Source organism: Spermophilus citellus (assembly GCF_964194105.1).
Source record: "Spermophilus citellus genome assembly, chromosome: 3".
Lineage (NCBI taxonomy): Eukaryota > Metazoa > Chordata > Mammalia > Rodentia > Sciuridae > Spermophilus > Spermophilus citellus.
Window position 1 is genome coordinate 220,986,956 of NC_138184.1, and position 21,496 is coordinate 221,008,451.

Consider the following 21,496-nt stretch of genomic DNA (forward strand, 5'->3'; position numbering starts at 1 on the left):
CAAGCCGTAGCGCGCTCGCCTGGCATGCGTGCGGCCCGGGTTCGATCCTCAGCACCACATACCAACAAAGATGTTGTGTCCGCCGAGAACTAAGAAATAAATATTTAAAATTCTCTCTCTCTCTCTCTCTCTCTCTCTCTCTCTCTCTCTCTCTCCCCCCCCCCCCTCTCACTCTCTCTTTAAAAAAAAAAAAAAAAAGTTACCAGTCTCTCATGTAAGCACAGCCTCAGAGGCTGAACAAGAGAGGAAACTTAAAAGGTTAGAAAGAAGAAATAGGACTAATAAAAAAATAGTTACAACCCACAGGGGAATGGAGCTTTATCTCTGGCCTAAGAAAACCTTCCAACTTTTTCATGGTTCGCAAGCATAGGAATATACACTTGGATAATCTTGAGTAGGAACTCTGGTGTGGCTTTTAATCTTGAGTAGGAACTCTCAGTCAGCTTTTCCTTGCTGTGACCAAAACTCCTGATAAGAGTAACTTAGAGGAGGCATTATGGCTTAGATATGAGATGTCCTCTAAAAGCTTCTGTATCAATGCAGACATGTTTGAAGCTAAAACAATTAGATTATGAGAGCTGCAACCTAATCAGTGGATTAATCCATTTGATGGGTTAATAGTTTAAATGAAGTCAATGGGTGGTAACTAGAGGCAGGTGGGGCATGGCTGGGGAAAGTGAGTCTCTGGGGAAATGCCCTTGGGGACTGTGTCTTGAACACTTGGCTTCTCCCTCTTTCTCTCTGCTTCCCGTCTGCCCCAAGGTGAGCAGCTTTCCTGTCCAATGCCCTTCTGCCATGAAGTGTCGGCACCACCTCAGTCCCAGAGCGATGGAGTTGCCAACCGTGGACTGAACTTCTGAAACTGTGAGCCAAAATATTCTTTTCCTCTTCTAAGTTGTTCCTTGTCAGAAACTTTTGTCAGAGCAATGAAAACTGACAAAGTTGGAGAACAGAACCAGGCTGAATGAAAACTGTCCCCGCTCATTGTCTTATAAGGGCCCCAAATAAAACATGTCTGCATAATTTAGTTTTTGTTTATCTTGAGTCTTTACCATGCTAGGTAAGACCAAGGTGGATGACAGCACCGAGATACATTTTCTCAAAAAGAATAGAAATTGTCTTCATGCGTCAATTTTCAGTCATTCTAAAGATTCAATGACAGAACAATTGTATTCAAGAAGTATTATTTCAGAAAATTGTTAAATTCACTGATGGTAGACCTGATATGTCAGGCTGAATTAATGGTCTGCCCAAAACATTCATGCTATAATCCCTGTAAGCTGTTACTAGGTTATGTAAGTGGCAAGAGTGTCTTTGAAGATATGAGTAAATTGAAAACCTTGAGGAGAAATCGCCCTGGATTATCTAGTTCAGGATGTAGTCTCAAATTCCTTAAAATAGGGATGCTTGAGAGTTAATCAAAGAAAAAGTTTTGACAATGGAAAAGAGGTCAGAGAAAGAGAAAGGTAATGACATTGCCAGCCCTGAAGAAGGAAGTGGTCAGGATCCATGAACATAGATTTAAAACTATCACCAGACATCAGAATCTTCTATATGGCAACAAGAATTCCCTCTGCGCTATATTTTCCCCAAGTCTGCACTCTGTCAGCCAGATCTTCTTTACTTGTGTTTTGTTATTGCTGTCTTGACTGATTTCTCTAGTTTCACTCTTAAGTGTCTGGACTTTGGGAGTAGATGTCAATATTATCCTGATCCTAAGAATAGACAAAGACCATAGGAGAAGAAAATTACAGAACAGCTTCACTTAGGAATATGGATGCAAAAATCCTCAACCAAATACTAGGGAGTCCAATCAAGCAACGTATTAAAAGAACATCATGACTAAGTGGAACCCATCTCAGGCAAGCATGCTTATTTAATATCTTAAATTCACTCACTATAACACATTGTATGAATAGAATATAAAAAACCACATCCTTATTTCAATAGGTGCAGAAAAACACATTTGAAAAAATCGAGTACTCTTTCATGATAAAAAACACTCAAGAAACTAACAGAATGGAAATTCCTTAATCTTATAAAAGACGACCAAGAAAACTCATGGAAAATATATACCTAATGCCGAAATATTGGATGATTTCCTTCAAAGATTATGACCAAGGAATGATGTCCACTCTCACTGCTTTTATTTGGTATTGTACTAGATGGTTTAGCCTCAGCAATTTGGCAAGAAAATAGAAACAAAGGCATCTGGATTTGAAAAGAATTATTCAAACTACCTCTGCGGAAACATGATCTTGAATAGAGAAAACTCCAAAAAATCCATTGAAAAACCATTAATACCAATAAATTGGTTGTGAGATATGAGCTCAGTTAATAGAAAAACAATCATATTTATTTTCATCTACAAGTAACAATCTGAAAATGGGATTAAGAACACAATTCTACCCCAGGTAAGGTGGTGCATGCCTGTAATCCCAGTGGCTAGGGAGACTGAGTCAGGAGGATCACAAGTTCAAAGCAGCCTCAACTTAGTGAGGCCCTAAGCAACTTAGTGAGACCCTGTCTCAAAATAAAAAATAAAAAGAGTTGGGGATGTGGCTCAGTGGGCAAGTGTTCTGTGTTCAATTCCCAGTACTAGAACAAAAAACAACAAAACACCACAGTACTGTTCACCACAGCATCAAAAATAATAAAAAATAATAATATAATACTTAAATTTTAATTTAATAAAAGAATTGCAAAGCTAATACTTTAAAATATGAAAATAAATTTTAAAAGATCTAATTAAATAAAAAACATTTTGGGTTCATGGACTGGAAGATTTACCATTGTTAAGATGGCCAGCTACAGAAATCATGCAGTCTGTATCAAAATCTCAGCTGACTTTTTTTGCAAAAATCAATACACCAATCTTTGACTATTACCTAATTCTACATAAAAATTAAGTTAAAATGGTCCTAAAACCTAAATCTAAGAGAAAAAAAATGAATTTTTAGGGAAAAAATAGGAGCAAACCTTTATGATATAGAATTTGGCAAAGAATTCTTAAGTAGGACATCAAAAGCCTAAGCAACAGCAACAACAAACAACAACAACAAAAATAGATGAATTAGGTCTCCTTGAAATTAAGAACATTTTTACTCCAATGAATACCATTAAATAAAAGAAATGAGAAACCACAGAGTGAGAAAAATATTTGTAAATCATAGACTTGCATTCAGATCGTAAAAAGAACTTTACAACTCGGTGAGAAAAGACAAACTACCTAATTACAAAATGCCCAAAGGATCTCCATGACAGAGACACGTGGTCAACAAATACAGAAAAAGATGCTCCATGTTGTTAGCCAGGGGGACATGAATGAAACCACAAAGAGATACGCTTCACACACACACAAAATGGCTAGAATCAAAAATTCAGATAAAAGTAACTGTTTGCAAAGACTTGGAGATGGTGGAACCCTTGAAATCTGGTGGTAGGAATATATATTGGTGCAATCTCTTTAGAAAGCAGTCCAGAAGTTTTTCAGTAATTATGTCTACATTTATAATATGACCCAGCAACTCCCCTCCTAGGGATGTACCTAAGAGAAATGAAAATCAGAAATTTCACATAGAAATTGTCCTTAATGTTTATAGCAGAATCACTTATAATAGAATAAGGTAGAAATAATCCAAATTTCCACTAATGTATAAATAAATAAAATGCAGCATGACCATATAGCAGAATATTACTCAGCCATAACTACCAAATGAAATGCTGATAAATTCTACATTGATAAACATTGAAAGCATTAAAATAAAATCCATATACGATTCAATTCATATGAAAGTCTAGAATAGGAAAATCCACATGAACAGAAATTAGAGAAGAAGCTGCTTAGGGCTAAGGCGAGAAGGATAGAACAGGAGCACAGGACGGTGACAACTAAAATGTAGGTGGTTTCTTTTTTAAGCAATGAGCATGTTCTACAGTTGGTAATTGTCGCACGCACCCCTGAAAATATCAGATATCATTGAAATCTTCATTTTAATGGGTGAATTTATGGTTTGTGAATTTTATCACAGTAAAACTGTTTAAAAGAAGATGACCTTGCCTTGTAGCTTAGAAATCATGCAGTCCCTATCAAAATCTCAGCTGAGAGAATCAGGTCTTGCCTTCTAGAAGATTCTGCTGGTCTGATTCCTTCTGCTTAGCTTGCTCACGGTCATCTACAACTCTGTGTTTTAGACAGAGTTCAGCATACACACATCTCTGCAAGACCTTTTTGCAGTGCACAAATATGAAAATGAAAGATCAGATCTTTGTTCCCATCATTGCCTCTGACCTGTTTTATACCGTGTGAAGTTAGGTGGTACTTTGTAATACTGTAATACACTTTTTTAAAAACATGAACACAGCAGCTTGTGATCTCTTAAAAATCATATTTAAAGGGTAAAAAAAATGACTCATATAAAACCAAAATTAACATGTCAAATATTTTATGAGAAACATTGATTGATAAGAAAACTAATAAGTAAAATCTGGTCCAAAGGAGACTGCAAACTACAGACATGTCTATGGACCATCAGGATTTGCTGAAATCAATAGAAAACTGGCCAGTTCTATAATGTGAAAATCCATGTGTTTACACAGAACATAAGTTCATTTGACTTAATGTAAATCAGAATAATTTTCATTATGATTAGTCAGTTAACATCAAAGTACAGAAATGTGCAAAATAATAAAAAATTAGAAAAGTCTAGGGCCGGGGATGTGGCTCAAGTGGTAACACGCTCGCCTGGCATGCGTGGGGTGCTGGGTTTGATCCTCAGCACCACATAAAAATAAAATAAAGATGTTGTATCCACCGAAAATTGAAAAATAAATATTTAAAAATTCTCTCTCTCTCTCTTTTCTCTCTCTCTCTTAAAAAAAAAAAGAAAAAAAAAGTCTAAATGTCTCATAGAATCATAAAACCTTTGAACCAATCCTATCAATCCACTGAAAGATATTCAGGATTTTTCTTTTCTTTTCCTTTCTTTTTTTTTTTAAATCTACTTTAAAGACTTTTTCAGGTTTTCATGACAGGTTAAAGAGTAGCATGTTTGTGCTTATACTTTGATAATTTAAGTTTCTCTGTCATTTATTTGATCTATCAAATTTTATCAGCTATAAAGTGCACATTTCCCCCACTTTTCTTCAATTATAAGTAGTATTACTTTTGTTAGCAGACATATAATAATAATGCATATTCAAAAAAATGGCATCTTAGATGTGATAAAATGCAATAATTTCACCAATGTGCTAACTTGAGAAATTGGTTTTGAGGGTAGACCTCAGTTAACATATTTCTTGGGGAAGATGGTTAAAAAAAAAAAGTCAGCTGGGATTGGTATACACCTGTAATCCCAGCTGCTCAGGAAACTGAGGCAGGAGGATTACAAATTCAAGGCCAGCCTCAGAAACTTAAAAAATAAAAATAAAAAGGGTTGGGGATGTAACTCAGTGCACAGAGTGTCCCTGGGCTCAATGCCCAGTACTGCTCCCTGAAGCCACTGTATATCCAGTTTATGAGAAAATTTTAACATTTTAATTCAATTGTGAGTGAATCAATGATTATGGAAGACTTAGGAAACAAAAGACAGTATCCTTGAAGCAGATAGGAAATACTGATGTCACAGTTTCAGAGTGTTTTATATTTTTTAAAGCACTGGGCTGGAAAATCAATAATTAAAATAACAAACAAATCTGAAAATATGAAACATCTCAGACATTAGTGGCACCAGCTTAGGAGAGGTCCTGACCTACATAGGTACAGCCACACCTGCTCTGTGACAATGGAATTAGCATCACTTTCTGAGTTTAATGGAGTGAGCAGTAAGAGTGTTTGTCCCCAAAATACATTATTAGCAAGTTTAATTTTACATATGGATAAATGGTCTCTTATTAGGGTCCCTTAAATTACTTAAGATTTTTCATAGAGAACTCCTGCAGAAAACCCTGGTACTTATATACTTATATATACTTAATACAATTTTATTCTTCAAAAAGATGAAAAATCTTTTTAGACTGTTTTCTCATATTCCTTTTCTTTCAAAATTCTTTCACTTGAATTAGGAGAGCAGTGTCCCTTTTAGTCAATACTAAGACATTATTTCCTTCTGTCATTTATTTCTGTATTTCTTTGAGGAAATACAAAAGAATGAACAATGAATACATAATTTTGATCTCAATTTGAGTGTTATAAACGAGAGGCCTGGGAAAATGGAAGTCAACTCCATTTAACATGCTTCTTAAGCAAAACAGGAGACAAGTTCTATTCTGTCCCACAGAATTTTATTTTTCTTCTTACCACCCACTTTCTCTTCTTTCCAGACTCTCTTCATTTCTTGTCCACAGTTACCACTTTCCTTATGTTTACTTCTCTGTATTTCAAGTTCATTTCCCTAATTATGGACAATTTACTAATTAGCACTACGAATTGCTCTTTCCTCATTTGAAAAATGGGGACAATTCAAACTGTTATAAGACTATTGTAAGATTTAATGTACTGCATAAAAATAAAATGTCAAATGCCATCTGAATGTTATTATTGCAATTGTTCACACTGGTCCCATTCTTTTAAAGACTTCAGGAATGTGTGGAGTTGACACCTCTCTATTTGTACCATGTGCTGCCACCTCTGATGGACTGGGTGTATATACTGAGAGATGGTGCGTGACATTTGATTTTTATTACTTAGAGTAGCAACCTGGAAACCCCAGCAAATTCACCAAGGTTATCTAGGAAGGAAATCCAACTTTTCATCATTACTCATTAACATATATTCATAAATCAGAGAATGTAGCAGTTTTCCTAGCAGAGAGGAGATTTTTGCAAGACTGAGGTAGTCTGAGTAAATCCTTGAAGAGAATCTTTTAGAGACACGTGGAGGAGGATGGTGTGTGGTTGAATAAGGTCACAAGAGGGTGGAGACAGGAAACTGCAAGGGGGCAGAAGTGTGTTGGGTTCTGAAAGAAGGTAGCCAGGACAGGGCCCTAGGCTCATGCTTAGGGCTGATTGTGGCTTTACTGGAACCTCAAAAACAGAGTAAGTCTAAAATTGAGATTTCCCCAGTGTTTAAAATATGAATCTTTGGATATTTATATTAACAATTTCTACTTAAGGAGTCAAAGTCTGATTAGAGTCAGTTCAGAATATAATTGTAGCTTCTGCCAAAACCTTGTCCGGGCTTTGCTGCTAGCTCTTCCTACTTAGTGGGTTTCCCTTCCCCACCCTTGTCTTATCTACTGGACCTAGAACAATCAGGAGATGGTGAAGACATGCCCACAGCATGGGAGCCTCCCTTCTCCAAAATTCCCAATATCAGACTTAGACACCATGGATATGATTATCAGCTGCACAGACAAAGAAAGATGCCTTTCTTTTCAAATAAATGGGAATCAGGAATCAAGGTATTGGGCCTCTATAGAGTTGGGACTGATTCTCTATATAAATTCAGGGCCATATCCTTAACAGAAGGGTAGACCTGTGGATTAGACTGGTAAGACCACTTTGATAAAAGGCCGTGTACTGGGTAGCTGATAACAACAGAAACTTCTTGCCCAAAGTCCTACAAGTTGAACATCCAAGAAACTGATAGCAGCTTTGGGGTCTGTGAAGGGTCCATTCCTTGGTTTATAGATGGCACCTTCTTGCTGCGTCCTCACATGGTGAAAAGGGCAAAAAATCTTTTTCCTTTAGAATAATCCCATTCATGAGGGGCCAAATCAATTCCCAAAGGCTTCAGCTCCTAACTCTATCACACTGTTAAGTGTTTGAGTTTTTGGTACTGGGAATTGAACTCAGGGTACTCGATCACTGAGCCACATCCCCAGCCCTATTTTATTTGGAGACAGGGTCTCACTGAGGTGCTCAGTGCCTTGCTATGGCTGAGGATGACTTTGAACTCCCGAGCCACTGGGATCACAGGCATGCTCCATGCGCCTGGCTGCTAATTAGTTTTCAATGCACGAACTTGGAGGATGCAGACATTCAGAACAAACCAGCAAGGAATTTACTGAACTGCTAGAAAAGCTTCAGAATAAGGAAACTTAAACTTGTCTTTGAGCTTTGACAGGGATGGGGGCTGGGGAAAGAGAAGAAGAAATAGAGACCTCAATTCCTTGTGGTTAAAATTTACACTAGAAGATTTTTCATGGAAACCTCATACTTGGGCAGCTAAGTAGTCCAAGACTGCTATATCTCAGGGCATTAGTAGAAACAGCTTGAAATTTGAGCTAGAAAGACACCCCCAACTAACTTTCCAAGTATTTCTACAGATAAAACCTGAAATATGAAAAGACAACCAAATACATGAAACAGGACAAAAGAGTCCACCATGAGTGAGAATAAAGAAAATACTGAAAAATGCAGAATTTGACTACAAAAGAGATAATGAAACTAGAATTATTAGATAAACACCATACTGTATTCCACCAAAAATATGCCGTCATTTATTAGAACATGTATCAATTTAAAAAGTTCTAAGAAAATAGTGGCAATTATTTTATGGTACTTTAAAAAACTTTTTACAATTCAGTAAACTACATAATCCAGCTCAACTTCTGATATTTAAGAGCTCTGCAGGAGGGGCTGCTGGGGAGGTGGGAATCTCTGAAGGCCCATGTCCTGCTGTGCACACTGCACACTGCCCCCTGCTCCTCTCTCCCCTTCCCTCCCTCTCGATGTCATGGGGAACACAGTGGCTGAAGTGCAACAGACATGACCAGGACACGCAGGTGGAGGATGGAGGACATCCTAGAGAGCCTCCCATGACTGCCTACCCCTGCACTGCACCGTGAGGAAGCACACACTGGCTTTCTTAAAGCTGCCATTTCAGAGCCTTTTTACTGGGGGGCGGGCAGGTACTGGGGATTGAACTCAGGGACACCTGACCACTGAGCCACATCCTCAGTCCTATTTGTATTTCATTTAGGGAAAGGGTCTCACTGAGATGCTTAGCGCCTTGCTTTTGCTGAGGCTGGCTTTGACATTTCTTTCGAATGCAGAAGAAAGAGAACTTGACTATGAAAAGAAATATGCTTGTCTGTAGAAAAGTCAAGTGAATCTATAGTCACATTTTTAGAAATGATTAAAGTGTTCAGCAACTAAATAAATGTAACTCCAATATAAATTATGATGGAATTACTGATTCTAAAATTTATGATGAAAAGTGAGAAGCCAGGAATAGCCATGAAAATTCTGAAGAAGAAGGCTGGAGACTCATTCCCATTCCATACCTATTGTAAAGCCCAGGAACCAGGGCAGTGTGGCATCAGAGCAGCAATATGTAAACCAAGGGAAGTCAGCAGAGGTCCAAGAAACACCCGCACGTGTGAAAATCTTTGGAGAAAGGATGATAAATGATTCTAGGGAATTTACAATCAGGAAGACAAAAAAAATGGATTCCTATCTCATATCATGCACAGAAATGAATTTCAGGTGAAACAAATTCCTGAAACTAAACCTTAAAAAAACTAAATTGAAAGTACCTTCACAACCATGGAGAAATAGAGATGGCTTCAGACATACATGTTACCAACATTAAGTACAAAGACTTAAAAAATTTCTCTGCATTTAACTCTTATATCCTTTCTTCTCATAAAAACAAATAGAAATTTCTAGAAATCAATAGCCCAGGCAAAAGAACGCAGCAATCCACATAAGTGGACTCACCAGGGCTAACGACTACATAAAGCTGCTGACCCTCGCCAGCTGGGATCACAAGGAAAAACTAGTTAAAGTCCGACGGGCAGAAATGAGTCTGACAATACCAAGAACTAGTAAGGATGTGGGGCAGGGGAGCCTGGTGCCCTCGGGGGGTGAGTGTGTCCTGGCACACCCACTGGGCAGGGTAATGTGGTGCATTTAGTAGAGGTAACAGTGCAGCATCGAAGAGGCAGCTCTTTTATTCCTAAGTGTTTACATCCCAAAGAAACTCCTGCACAAGACGCAAGTCAATGAACATCCACAGTGTGCTACCACGAACTAAAACGCTGTAACTATAATCCGCTTTGATAACACTTGGAACATTTCTCTTCTGGGAGATGGGACATGGGTAGCTTTCATACTTTTTTTCTTTTAAGTCAGAATGTAATGTGAGATATTATAAATTGGTAACAAATCAGATCATTTTTGGAACTTGTGGCATAAGATTTTGAAGTGTGTGGATGGGCAGAGACCAAGCAATTCGGCCACCTGAGGAGGACTCTGACCTGTTTCCCCAGGGCGAATTGCTTACCACTGACCCAAGGAGTGAGGCAGCTCCTGACTAAGCGCCTAAAGACTTTTCCCCCTCTCCAAGCCCAAGCCCACTCCATGGCTGTGACAGATAGTCTTACGTTGACCTCAGGGCTCTTTTCCCAGATGGAGGGAGCTGAGTGACTCGAGCCCTCTGAACAAAATCTATTCACTCTTCTTCAGGTCAACATGATATCATTCACAATTATTTTTATTATCTTTCATGAGTTAAAAGAACCCTAAAATAAGAATTTTCCCATGGATAATTGATGGAACAAACTATTTGCACTCTATTTCTCGCATACTCCTTGAAGTTGCTTTTAATATATTTTCATAAACATGTAGATAAAAAAATAATTATTTCAAAAGTCAAAGCAATCTGTAACTACACGAACAAATAACAACATATTGCATTTACACAGGATTAAAAATTACCCCGTAGGAAGGTTAAGAGTCCTACCCTCATCCTGCCCAAGGCCCCCCTTCCAGAGAAAGCTGGTTTACAGAATTGGGATGTTTGAAAGAGCACAGAAGAGTCCCACCTCCTCTTCTGGCCCTTTCCTGTCTCTGTAGGCCGAGGAAGCTGGGCAGCTGCCCCCCTTGCTTCTGTAGCACTAGCCACGCAGGAAGAAGTTCCCCACTGTCAAGGTGGGGTCCTTGGAAATAATGGGAATTTTTAAGAGTAAAACTGTTGTTTTAGGCTGGAATGCTTTCAAAAAAGCTTCTAATGGGAGCTCATGTCAGTTTCCTTGGAGAGCTTCAAAGCCTGTCACCTGTCTCTGAGTACAAGAGGAGACCTGCTGGAGCCAGCCTTTCAAATTCTGATGAGCTCTCCAGATATGTTTTCCAAAACATCTCTGGCCTTTCCTAATTGTTTCAGCAGTAACCGATAAAAAGATTTTTGTAAAGTCTATCTTCCAAATATTTATTTCCTTGTAGAAATCTAAGAGTTTCCCATACTGAAAAAGAATGACATGGTTCCATACTTTATATGTACAACCTTAGAGATAACTGGTTAATCAAGGGACGCCTGCTTTGTCTTTCAGTCAGATCTCTTTGATTAAATTACCGTTATTCTTAATGACTAGAATGGACTTGTTTCGCAATGCCTGGTAGTTTCCTTTGGAATCAGGATTTAGTTCATAAGCAGATCCCCCTCATTTTTTTTTTTTTTGTTCGTTTAAAATCTGACACTTTTTATATAACTAAAAGCTAATACAGTAGGTAATTATTGGACAACATCTTAAAATTTAATAAGGGCAGCTATCATAGATTGTGATATCTCAAAAGTTTGACTATGAAAATAACTCGCTATTTTAGTTAGAGCAACTACTTCTAAAAAGCCAAGTTGGTTTCATGGGCATAAAACCATGAAGAAAGTTGGGCAAAAAGTCCTTAGAGATGACACCAAAAGAACGATCCATAAAGAAACTTGGACTTTATCACATTAAATTAACAAATTTAGTTAATTAATCTTCAGAAATAAAAATATAGGCCAAGCACTCTTAGAAAATATTTGCAAGTCACAAATCTGATAAAGGACTCAATTCTAAAATACACAAAGGATTTACAACTCAGTGCAAAGGAGAGTAATCTAATTAATAACTGATCAAAAGACCTGGATAGGAGTTTCTCTAAGGAAAATACATAAAAGTCCCATAAGGACAAGAAAGGAAATTTGATGACATTAGTCATCAGGGAAATGCAAATCAAAACCCAGTAGGACACCACCTTCATAGCCACCAAACTCAGCAAAACTAAACAAAAAACAGATAATAACAATTGTTGGTGAGGATGTAAAGAAACTGGAAAGCTTATATATTTCTGGTCACAGACGCTTTGCAAAATCATCAGGCAGCTTCTCTGTTAAACAGTGAAATACCTTATGACCCAGAGATTGTACTCCTGGACAGCAGAAAAGAAAACTTCCCTTTATGGAGAGGCTTTACTTACTGAGGTTCCACTTCAGGCCTGTGGTTGTCACATGATCGCACGGCTGTCCAACAGGAATGAGGCCGCACCAACTTCCTTCCATCCCAGTGTCCACGTGCAACCTGTGCTTTCCCTGCAGGAGAGGAGAGACAGCCATCAGGAAGGGAAGAGAAAGGAAAGAAGCTTAATGTGCACTGTAGATGCGGCTGCAGGCACCCCAGTCCTCCCGTGGTTCATCCTGCTTCATATTAACAACATGTGTCGGGTGGAAGCTGACTGACCCTAGAAACTTTCGCCTGGATTAATCCTAACAAGAATTTTTTCAAGAAAGCTTGTTACATACATGAGGACCCCTGATGGGAACTGGAGGTATCAACTCTGAAAAGGAAGAGGAAGGGGTTTGCAGGCCAAGACCACTGGGGAGATGCCAGCGTTGTGTCAGATGTCCACTTAAGGTGACTGAGGTGGCAAGGAATGGGTAGAAGACAGCGCAGTGTTAGGCCAGTGAGACCATCTGTGTGAAACCCTAATGGTGAACACTGACATAATTCATTGGTCAAGAGCCACAGAAGTACCGTGCCGCAGGGTGAATGTTAATGTCAACTATGGCTTTGGTTAATACTGACATATCAATCTGAGTCCATCCCTTGTAACAAATGAGCCATATTAAGGCAAGATAATGGGGGTGGGGAGGAAAACTGTGTCTCATCTGCTCAGTTTTCTGTAAACCTAAAAACTGAAGTCTACTAATTTAAAAAAATGTCTCACAATGACCATTTCTCACCCTTATACAGGACCAACAGCAATGGGATGGGGTCTGTACCTACACCAGATACAGTGCCACCCAAAAAGAACACGCAGCCACTTCTTGACAGCTGGCACAACCTCTCCTGCCTTTTCCCTCTGGGGAACAGTTTTATTTCATGCCAGGTGTGAGTCCTTACTGTTTGCCTGGAGGTCTCCTCTAAACTGATGTAGGCTGAACAGTTCACCACGTAAACTTGAGTTTTGTTTCTGCTTACCATCCTCCACCCTAGCAGTACTTCTCTCCGAAGATACAAATACTGAATGCTTTACAAGTGATCCTCCCTCGATGCCAACCGGAGCATGCGTGAACCCATTCTCAGGAGTGACAAAGCCTCCCGACGCTAAAATGTCGTAAGGGCAGGGGGGCTCCTAGAAATTCTGGTTTCCTCAGAATTACTTTGGTTTCTGCAGTGAAGGAATAGGTGCCGTGATGTTTGGGGGAAGGTGGATTCTGGTCCAGTTTCCTGATCAAAGGCTCTCGTCCTAGGGTCCCATGAGAGAGCACTATGTTACCAGAGCGGTTCCAGGTAACCCAAGCTTCCTGGCCAGTGGGTGGCCAAATCACAGGGTTCCCTAGCTCTAGAAGGAGGAATGGAGAAGTATGCATGGGCCCAGATCTCTGTGCCTCTGCTGGTGACATCATTTCTGACAATGAGACCTGCTGTCTTCCTTACCAGAGAGGGATTCCTATCTTCCTGGTTTGTCTCAGCTTTGGTGTATTACAGTTCATTCCTGTTTGTTAACTGATGATTGTCTTCCCCCTGTTTTGGATCTGCTTAATAGTGTGGTCATGGTTAGCTGAAACACGGGTATGTCTGGTATGTTTGACAAAGGAAAGAAGGAATTATTTTTCATCTGGTGGATATTAATTCCCTAAGAGAAAACTCTTCAGCTTACATCATATAATGCAAAGGAAACAACACATATACATGTTAAGTTTTATTTTCCCAGGGAAAGGAATGGCTGTTATAAAATCGTTGATTTAAATGGTGCAGTAGTAAGCTTTCTTATGTAGCTTTGCTCTGTGCTCACTGCTTTCTTTGTTATTTTAAGAATCAACGGACCTTAAATTTTTCAATTTTAAGGGAAAAAACTAGTTTGTGGACTTGAGAATTCACAGATAGGTCGTAGCCTATAATCAATTAACTTTTTTTTTCTCTTGTTCCCAAGAGGTGCTTTGCCATCTGTGAATGGTCTTTATATTTATAAATAAGCAAATTTCCCTTTTGTGGTTAGAAGACAGCAGCATTATGTTTTCCTCTTCTATCCTTATATCTACATGACATTTTTAAAAAGTGAATAACTGTATAAAGGAATTCTGTTTATTCCTTGGATTCTCAATTCCTAACAGGTCTAGCCTGTATGTGCCTTGACATAGGCAGGCACACGGCTGACGTTACAGAACTTCCTCAGGATTTATGCCATCACTGAAGACCAAAGGCACATGAACTAATCATCGGCTTCCATCGACTCTTATGAATCATCGCACAGGTTCCTGTTCCATCCTCTGTCCTGAGCTAAGATAACTCTTTAAGTCAAAGGCAGGTCCAATGAGTAAAGAAGGAACAAAAATCAATCACAGCCACTTCACTTTTCTAACTGTGATTATTTGAACATATCGAAAAACCTCCATAAGGTATGAAATTCTAATTTAGTAAAAGAAAACAAGACGTGTTCATATGGCACAGGGTCTGGAGATTGTGCTTACAATCATGCTCCTATGTTCCAATTCCAAGCTAGAGCAACAATACATACAAGTGGGTACCTACGAAGGCCTAAGAAATCACTGTCATTTTGTTTTGTGTTACACCTCCTCTTTGCAAATGACTATGACATAACTGAGAAAAAAGATTAAAACTCACCTACATTTTGCCTTTGAATAATCCCAAACATAGAGGCATATGAATTAATTATATCTGAGTCTTTAAATCCAATAACTATGCTAACATTCATGCCAAGAGTTCTTAGCATGGATCTCACAAAATACATAGCAAATTGATAAAATCATTCACAAGCTCCAAACACAGGGAGAACACAAGGGTACTTCCTACTTAGTGTGGAAGATTCAAGGAGTGGGTGACAATGATAGTTCATAAAGTAGACAGTCATTCATAGAACTGCTTCTAATACTCAACTTATACCCTATTATCTGGCTAATTGCAGCTAAAATTGAAGGAACACACAGTTGTACATGTGGAATGCTGCTGCAGAATTACTCAACACAAGGCTAACCTCGGGAAGTTCATCTCCTGTAAGTTTGCTTAGATGATTTAAAAATATATCAACAAACACTGCAAGAAATTAAACAGCCTGCAGGACAAAGAGTGAAAGAAGACGGAGGATCTGCATTCACTTTACCAGAAGAGGTTCCTTCTCGCATACCAAGACAGGCTTGTGCTGGAATGTTTTCACGCTGGGATTGCTCACAGGATGAAAAGCAGTCACAAGAGAAATGGTGGCCCCAATGAACGTGTAGTTATTAAACCTCAGAGCTACAAGATTTGTACATTTTCTTTGATTCTGCTCCATAAATGAAGAATTCAAAATAGAAGCCTGGTGGTTTACCTGAAATACTAATACCTGAAATGTACTAATCAATGCTACATGTGTTTATATGTAGCATATACACATACACGTTAAGTAGATGCTTGTAAGGAGTGTGTGTGTGTGTGTGTGTGTGTGTGAGAGAGAGAGAGAGAGAGAGAGAGAGAGAGAGAGAGAGGGAGAAAGAGAGAGAAAGATCTCAGTATTTTCTTTTGAAAATGCATTAATATCTTATCTTTAATCTTTAGATAGCTTTTTAGAGTTTCAGATCACGTTAGATAATTTTCCAAAATGCTCTGCACAGAACACTACTGCCAAGGTCAGAGAAGATTGGAAAAACTGCTCCCTGGGTTGTCCTCTTGGAAGTCACAATGTCTGTCAGTGCATCTGTGCTCTAGGTAGTCTTGCAGAAAAACAAACAAAAAACATTTTCCTGAACTAGTGTTTTGCAGCCTCCCTTGCTGCCGAGCTCCCTGCACCTCTCAAACAGGACCTCATACCTCCCCATGAGAACTGTTCTTCCCTCATGACACCACTTAGGGAAACACTGACTTGGAACAGTAGTAATTCTGCAAAATGATGTTTTGTTTAATATTTTCACAGCCAGAACACTTCAATGATATGTCTTAAAATTAATGAATAACCTACCCTGGATTTTTATTTTGGAAATTGTTGAATATACTCATGCTGAAATCACGGATGCTCTGATACTAGTTTAGACGTGCTCCACTATCAAGCAATTAATGCTTAATCCTCATTCCAAAGAAAACCTTTTTTTACAGACAGCTAAGTTAAAGTGAAAAATATTTATGAAATAAACTGCTATTGTTAGATATTAAAATTAGATGTTAAAATATTATTATGACAGGCTGAAATTTTGATTAACCTCCTGACACTGGACTACTTCAAAATAAATTTGATGCAACCAATGTCCATCCTTTGCTCTGTATCACCTCTCTGTTTATGCCTTCTTACAGTGTGCTCTGCCCTATCTTTCTGCTTTTCTTTATTCTAGACAGAGAAAATAATCTGCTGAGTGCTCTCACACTAAATTGTCAAAAACTTACACTTGACCCCTCCAAAAGATGCTGACTTTTAAAAGAATGACTTCTAAAGACAGTATTTGTCCCCAAAGTAAGCATTTTTAACAATGGGAACAAGACAAGATATATGTATTTTCAATCAGAATGATCTCAAGCATTTTGAAATCACTTCAGATGGATGCTCTTCTCCTCAGCGTGGAATAGGATCAGGATGCCCACATCCTCCTATCTATTCCTACTCCACTGCTCCATCCTTAATCTGGAGAAACCCCAAAGCCCAGGGCACGCCCTGCTTCTCCATGACCCTCCCATGTTCCCAGCACAGCACAGATGATGTACTCCTAACCACTACAATGTTTAATCATTTGTGCCACAAAATGGACCATTTTGCTACTGTGTTGCATCTCTTAGATCGGTTCACATTGTATCTATTATAATAAGATTTCTTTGATAGCAAGGAGCCTTTTTAAAATTCTTTTTGGTTATACATGACAGTGGAAACCATTTTGGTATATTTCTAAAAGAATAAAATACATTTTATTCTAATTAGGGTCCCAGACTTACAGAGGTATATGATGGTGAGATTCACTGTGGTGTGTTCATACATGAACATAGGAAAATTATGTCAGGTTCATTCCACTGCCTTTCCTATTCCTATCCACCTCCCTTACCTGCATTCCTTATTGCCCTTTGTTTAATCCACTGAACTTCTATTCTCCCTCATCCTTGTTGTGGGTTACCATCCACATTTCAGAGAGCATATTTGACCCATGTTTTTGGGTGATTGGCTTATTTTACTTAGCATGATAGTCTCCAGATCCATCCATTTACCAGTTAAATTCATAAAGTCATTCTTCTTTATGGCCAAGTACTATTCCATTGTGTATATAAACTTCATTTTCTTTATCCATTCATCTGTTGAAGGACATCCAGGTTGGTTCCATAGTTTAGCTTATTGTGAATTAAGCTGCTATAAGCATTAATGTGGCTATGCCACAGTAGTAAATGAGTTTAAATCTGTTGGGTATAAACCAAAAAGTGGGATAACTGGATCAAATAGTGGTTCAAGTCCTAGTTTTTTGAGGAATCTGTATACTGCTTTCCAGAGTGTTTGCACCAATTTGCAGTCCCACTAGCAATGTATGTGTGCCTTTCCCCCACATCCTCACCAACATTTATTGTTACTTGTATTCTTGATAATTCCCATTCTGACTGGAGTAGGATGAAATCTCAGTGTAATTTTAATGTGTGTTTCTCTGTTAGAGATGTTGAATTTATTTTTAATATATTTTTTTTTACTGTATTTCTTCTTCTGAGAGGTATATGTTTAGTTCCTTTGCCCATTTATTGACTGGGTTATTTGCTTTTTGAGTTCTTTGCATATCCTGAAAATTAACACCTTATCTGAGGTGCAGATGGCAAAGATTTTCTCCCATTCTGTAGGCTTTCTCTTCACACTCTGATTGTTTCCTTTGCTGTGATAAGGCTTTTTAGCTTGATGCATCTCACTTATTGATTTTTAATTTTACTTCTTGTACTTTAGGAAGTCTTATTGAGGATGTCACTCCCTAAGCTGACATGCTGAAGTGTGGGGCCTACATTTTCTTCTAGTATGTGCAGGATTTGTGGTCTAATTCCTAGGTCTTTGATCTACTTTGAGTTTTGTGCAGGGTAAGAGATAGGGGTTAAATTTCATTCTTCTACAATATGGATTTCCAGTTTTTCCAGCACCATTTGTTGAAGAGGCTGTCTTTTCTCCAATGTATATTTTTGGTGCCTTTATCTAGTTTGAGGTAATTGTATTTCCATGGATTTGTCTCTGTGTGTCCTATTCTGTTCCATTGGCCTTCATGTCTGTTTTGGTGCCAATAACATGCTGCTTTTTGTTACTATATCTCTATAGCATAATTTAAGGTCTGTTATTGTGATGCTTCCTGCTTTGCTTTTCTTGCTAACGATTGCTTTGGCTATTCTGGGACTCTTATTTTTTCCAAATGAATTTCAATGACTGTTTTTTCTACTTCTATGAAGAATGTCATTGGAATTTTAATAGGAATTGCATTAAATCTGTATAGCCTTTTTGGTAGTATGGCCAATTTTACAATATTAATTCTTCCTATCCAAGAACATTGGGTGGTCTTTTCATGTTCTAAGGTCTTCCTCCATTTCTTTCTCTAGTGTTCTGCAGTTTTCATTGTAGAGGTCTTTCACCCTCTTTTGTTAGATTATTCCTATGTATTTTATTTTCTTTTTGATGCTATTCTAAATGGAATAGTTTTCCTAATTTCTCTTTCAGCTGATTCAAGGACTCTGTTGAATAGAAGCGGTGAAAGTGGGCATCCCTGTCTTGTTCTTGTTTTTCGAGGGAATGCTTAAAGTTTTCCTCATTTTTGAATGATGTTGGCCTTGGGTTTAACATATATAGCTTTAACTATGTTGAGGTATGTTCCTTCTACTAGTTTTTCTTGTGTTTTAAACATTAATAGATGCTCTATTTTGTGAAATGCTTTCATTGAATCTACTGAGATAATCATGTGTAGACTTAAATATAAGGAGTCCTTTTTTTCCTGTTAGATATAGAGTATAAGAAAGACATAATTATATGTCTAATAAATATCTGATTGGTTAATTGCTTAGAGTAAAAGGGAAATTATGTTAACATGAAAAGGTGTCAATATGCCATGAAAAATCATCTTTTTCAAAATTTGAGTAGATGAGTGAGGGTCAAGATGACCAAAAAGGCTCCTGAGGAAGACCTCATGTTCTTTGTCCAGATGTTTGCTTTCCTGTACACTAGGACACATGAAGCACAACCGATCCTCAGGAAACCTCTGTCAGTAGTTTTCAAAGCACACTTAAATGTAAATTTTTATGTAAATGTATACGGTACATTATGTATTTTTATATAAAATGGAAACTATAATACTACCTTACTGAATTATTCTCAGTACTAAATATCATACGATGTGCAATGTTCCAAGAACAGAGCTTTAGGAATTATATTATAAATGTTGACTTAGGTACCCTTCTTCTATCATGTTTAATTGGTATATAGGCTTTATTTGTATCCCCACTTTTTTAATCAGTCACCTTGCCCCAGTCATTTATAAAAAGAAAATTAGTGTGATTATCCTTCATTAGACTCACATGAAATATCAGGAGAGAGTAAAAGAAACCTTTTTTTAATTCAAACATTTTTATAGTACACTTTCATTAAACATTAAGATATCTCAGGAAAAATTATAACTCTATGATGAAGAAGCTTTAGCTTTTACCAAATTAGTTTCTACTTCTTTCACTTTGTTCTTTTTTTTTTTTTTTTTAAGAAAAGTACTTGTACTTTCTTAAAAGACCTTCTGAGGCCTCATATTTGGTGCCATATCCAAAATGTAACCTTAAAATGATTTTTTAGAATTCTCAGTGTTAACTGAGCTGACTGCTATGATAGCACAGTTATTTTTATTTATTTTTTTTCAATACCAGCAATAATTTTGGTAAAGTTCCTATCAGAGTTTTAAATCCACTGGCCTTGTTTCCCACGTTTTCTCCTGATGGGTGAGCAGCTGCTGCAATGCCGGCAGTGAGGAATACATTGCCATTCTGCTCCTTGTCTTAACTGCTCCAGCCTCTCACTAGAAAAGGGCTGTGCAGAGCTCAGTGTGATAGGCCATCACCTTCCCAGAGTTTCCCTAGGCACAGCTGCCCCCTCCACCTGGGCCTCCCTTGTTCACACCACTCAGCTGGTAATCAGCAGACCAGAGATCTCAATGTAAGCACATTTTGATTTTAACGTCCACATCTCTTTACTACCTTGTCACATCTTTTAGGCTTCTAACTGTAAAAGCTGGTGAGGCTCATTTCATTCTTTTGCTTTCTTCCTGTTCTTTCTTTTTCCTTTTTGTTCCTTATATTCAGTCTCTAAGTTAGGCTTTGTGCAAACTTGTTGATGGTTAGTAGTACTTACACAGTAAATGAATGAATTACTAAGGGAACAAACACCTGCCTGCTTTGCTCTCATCCACCCATCTTCAACACTTCCAATTCCATTTATATCTCCATTCCCCTAACTGTTTGTTGTTAATAGTTGTATATAAGAGGCAGCGAAGACTCCTTGGGACCCTCATTCATGTTTTCAAAACACACTTGCTGGGTTTTCCAGAGGTGTAAAATAGTTAAAGCAAAATCAATAACCAGGCTAAGATCAAGAAAACTAAGATACGAAAAGCATTTTTTATAAACTAAGACATCTATATGAATCAGGATCAAATAAAAACACTGTTTTCCCCATAAGTGTTACAAAATATTAACGAGAGGCAGGTAGGTTAATATTCAGATGACACAAGTTCTAGCACAGCTCAGATGCCACCTCAGTACCGTTCCTGACTTGCAGCTGTCTGTGCAAGGTACTGGGCACACTGCTTGAACTCAAGGACAGGAGCCATGTCTCATTGATTTTCATATCTACAAATCTTTGCACTGTGGGGCCAACAGTACAAATACAATAAATGTTTATCACACAGGGGCACTAAGCTTAGCAGTTTCCTACATCTAGTCTTTACTCCCTACTTCTGCCAGTTACCACCTCAATACACCCATTTCTTAGTTCCTTTTCACATTGAAATTCCTAGGAAAGCTTGTCTAAATGTACTGTCTCCAATTACTGCCCTCCAGTGTTCTCTTAGAGTCATTCCAAATAAACCTTTGCTTTCGCCCCACCTCCCTTTTAAGTTGGCTTTCATCAGGACAACCAATGGCCTCGAACTGCTAAATCTAAAGACCAGTCATTAGTTCTCACCCAACTCAACCTACCAGCCTACAGTGCACAGGATTTTTGACCCCTCCTCTTTGAAATACCATCTTTACCTTGCTTTCAGAAAACCACACTCTCCTGGTTTTTCTTTTAACCCACATCTCCTTTCCCAGCTCCTCCTCTTCTCTCCAAA

The 21,496-nt window shown here is 38.2% G+C and overlaps 1 protein-coding gene across 5 annotated transcripts in view; it reads right to left on the reverse strand.

Moving 5' to 3' along the window:
- Positions 1-21,496, reverse strand: part of TPK1 (thiamin pyrophosphokinase 1) — a 354,135-nt gene that overhangs the window by 81,680 nt on the left and 250,959 nt on the right. For all 5 annotated transcript variants that reach the window (XM_081283744.1, XM_081283741.1, XM_081283743.1 and 2 more), the window contains exon 8: positions 12,181-12,292. In XM_081283744.1, coding sequence (XP_081139870.1) covers positions 12,181-12,292 — 112 coding nt within the window. The remainder of the gene's footprint in view (positions 1-12,180; positions 12,293-21,496) is intronic.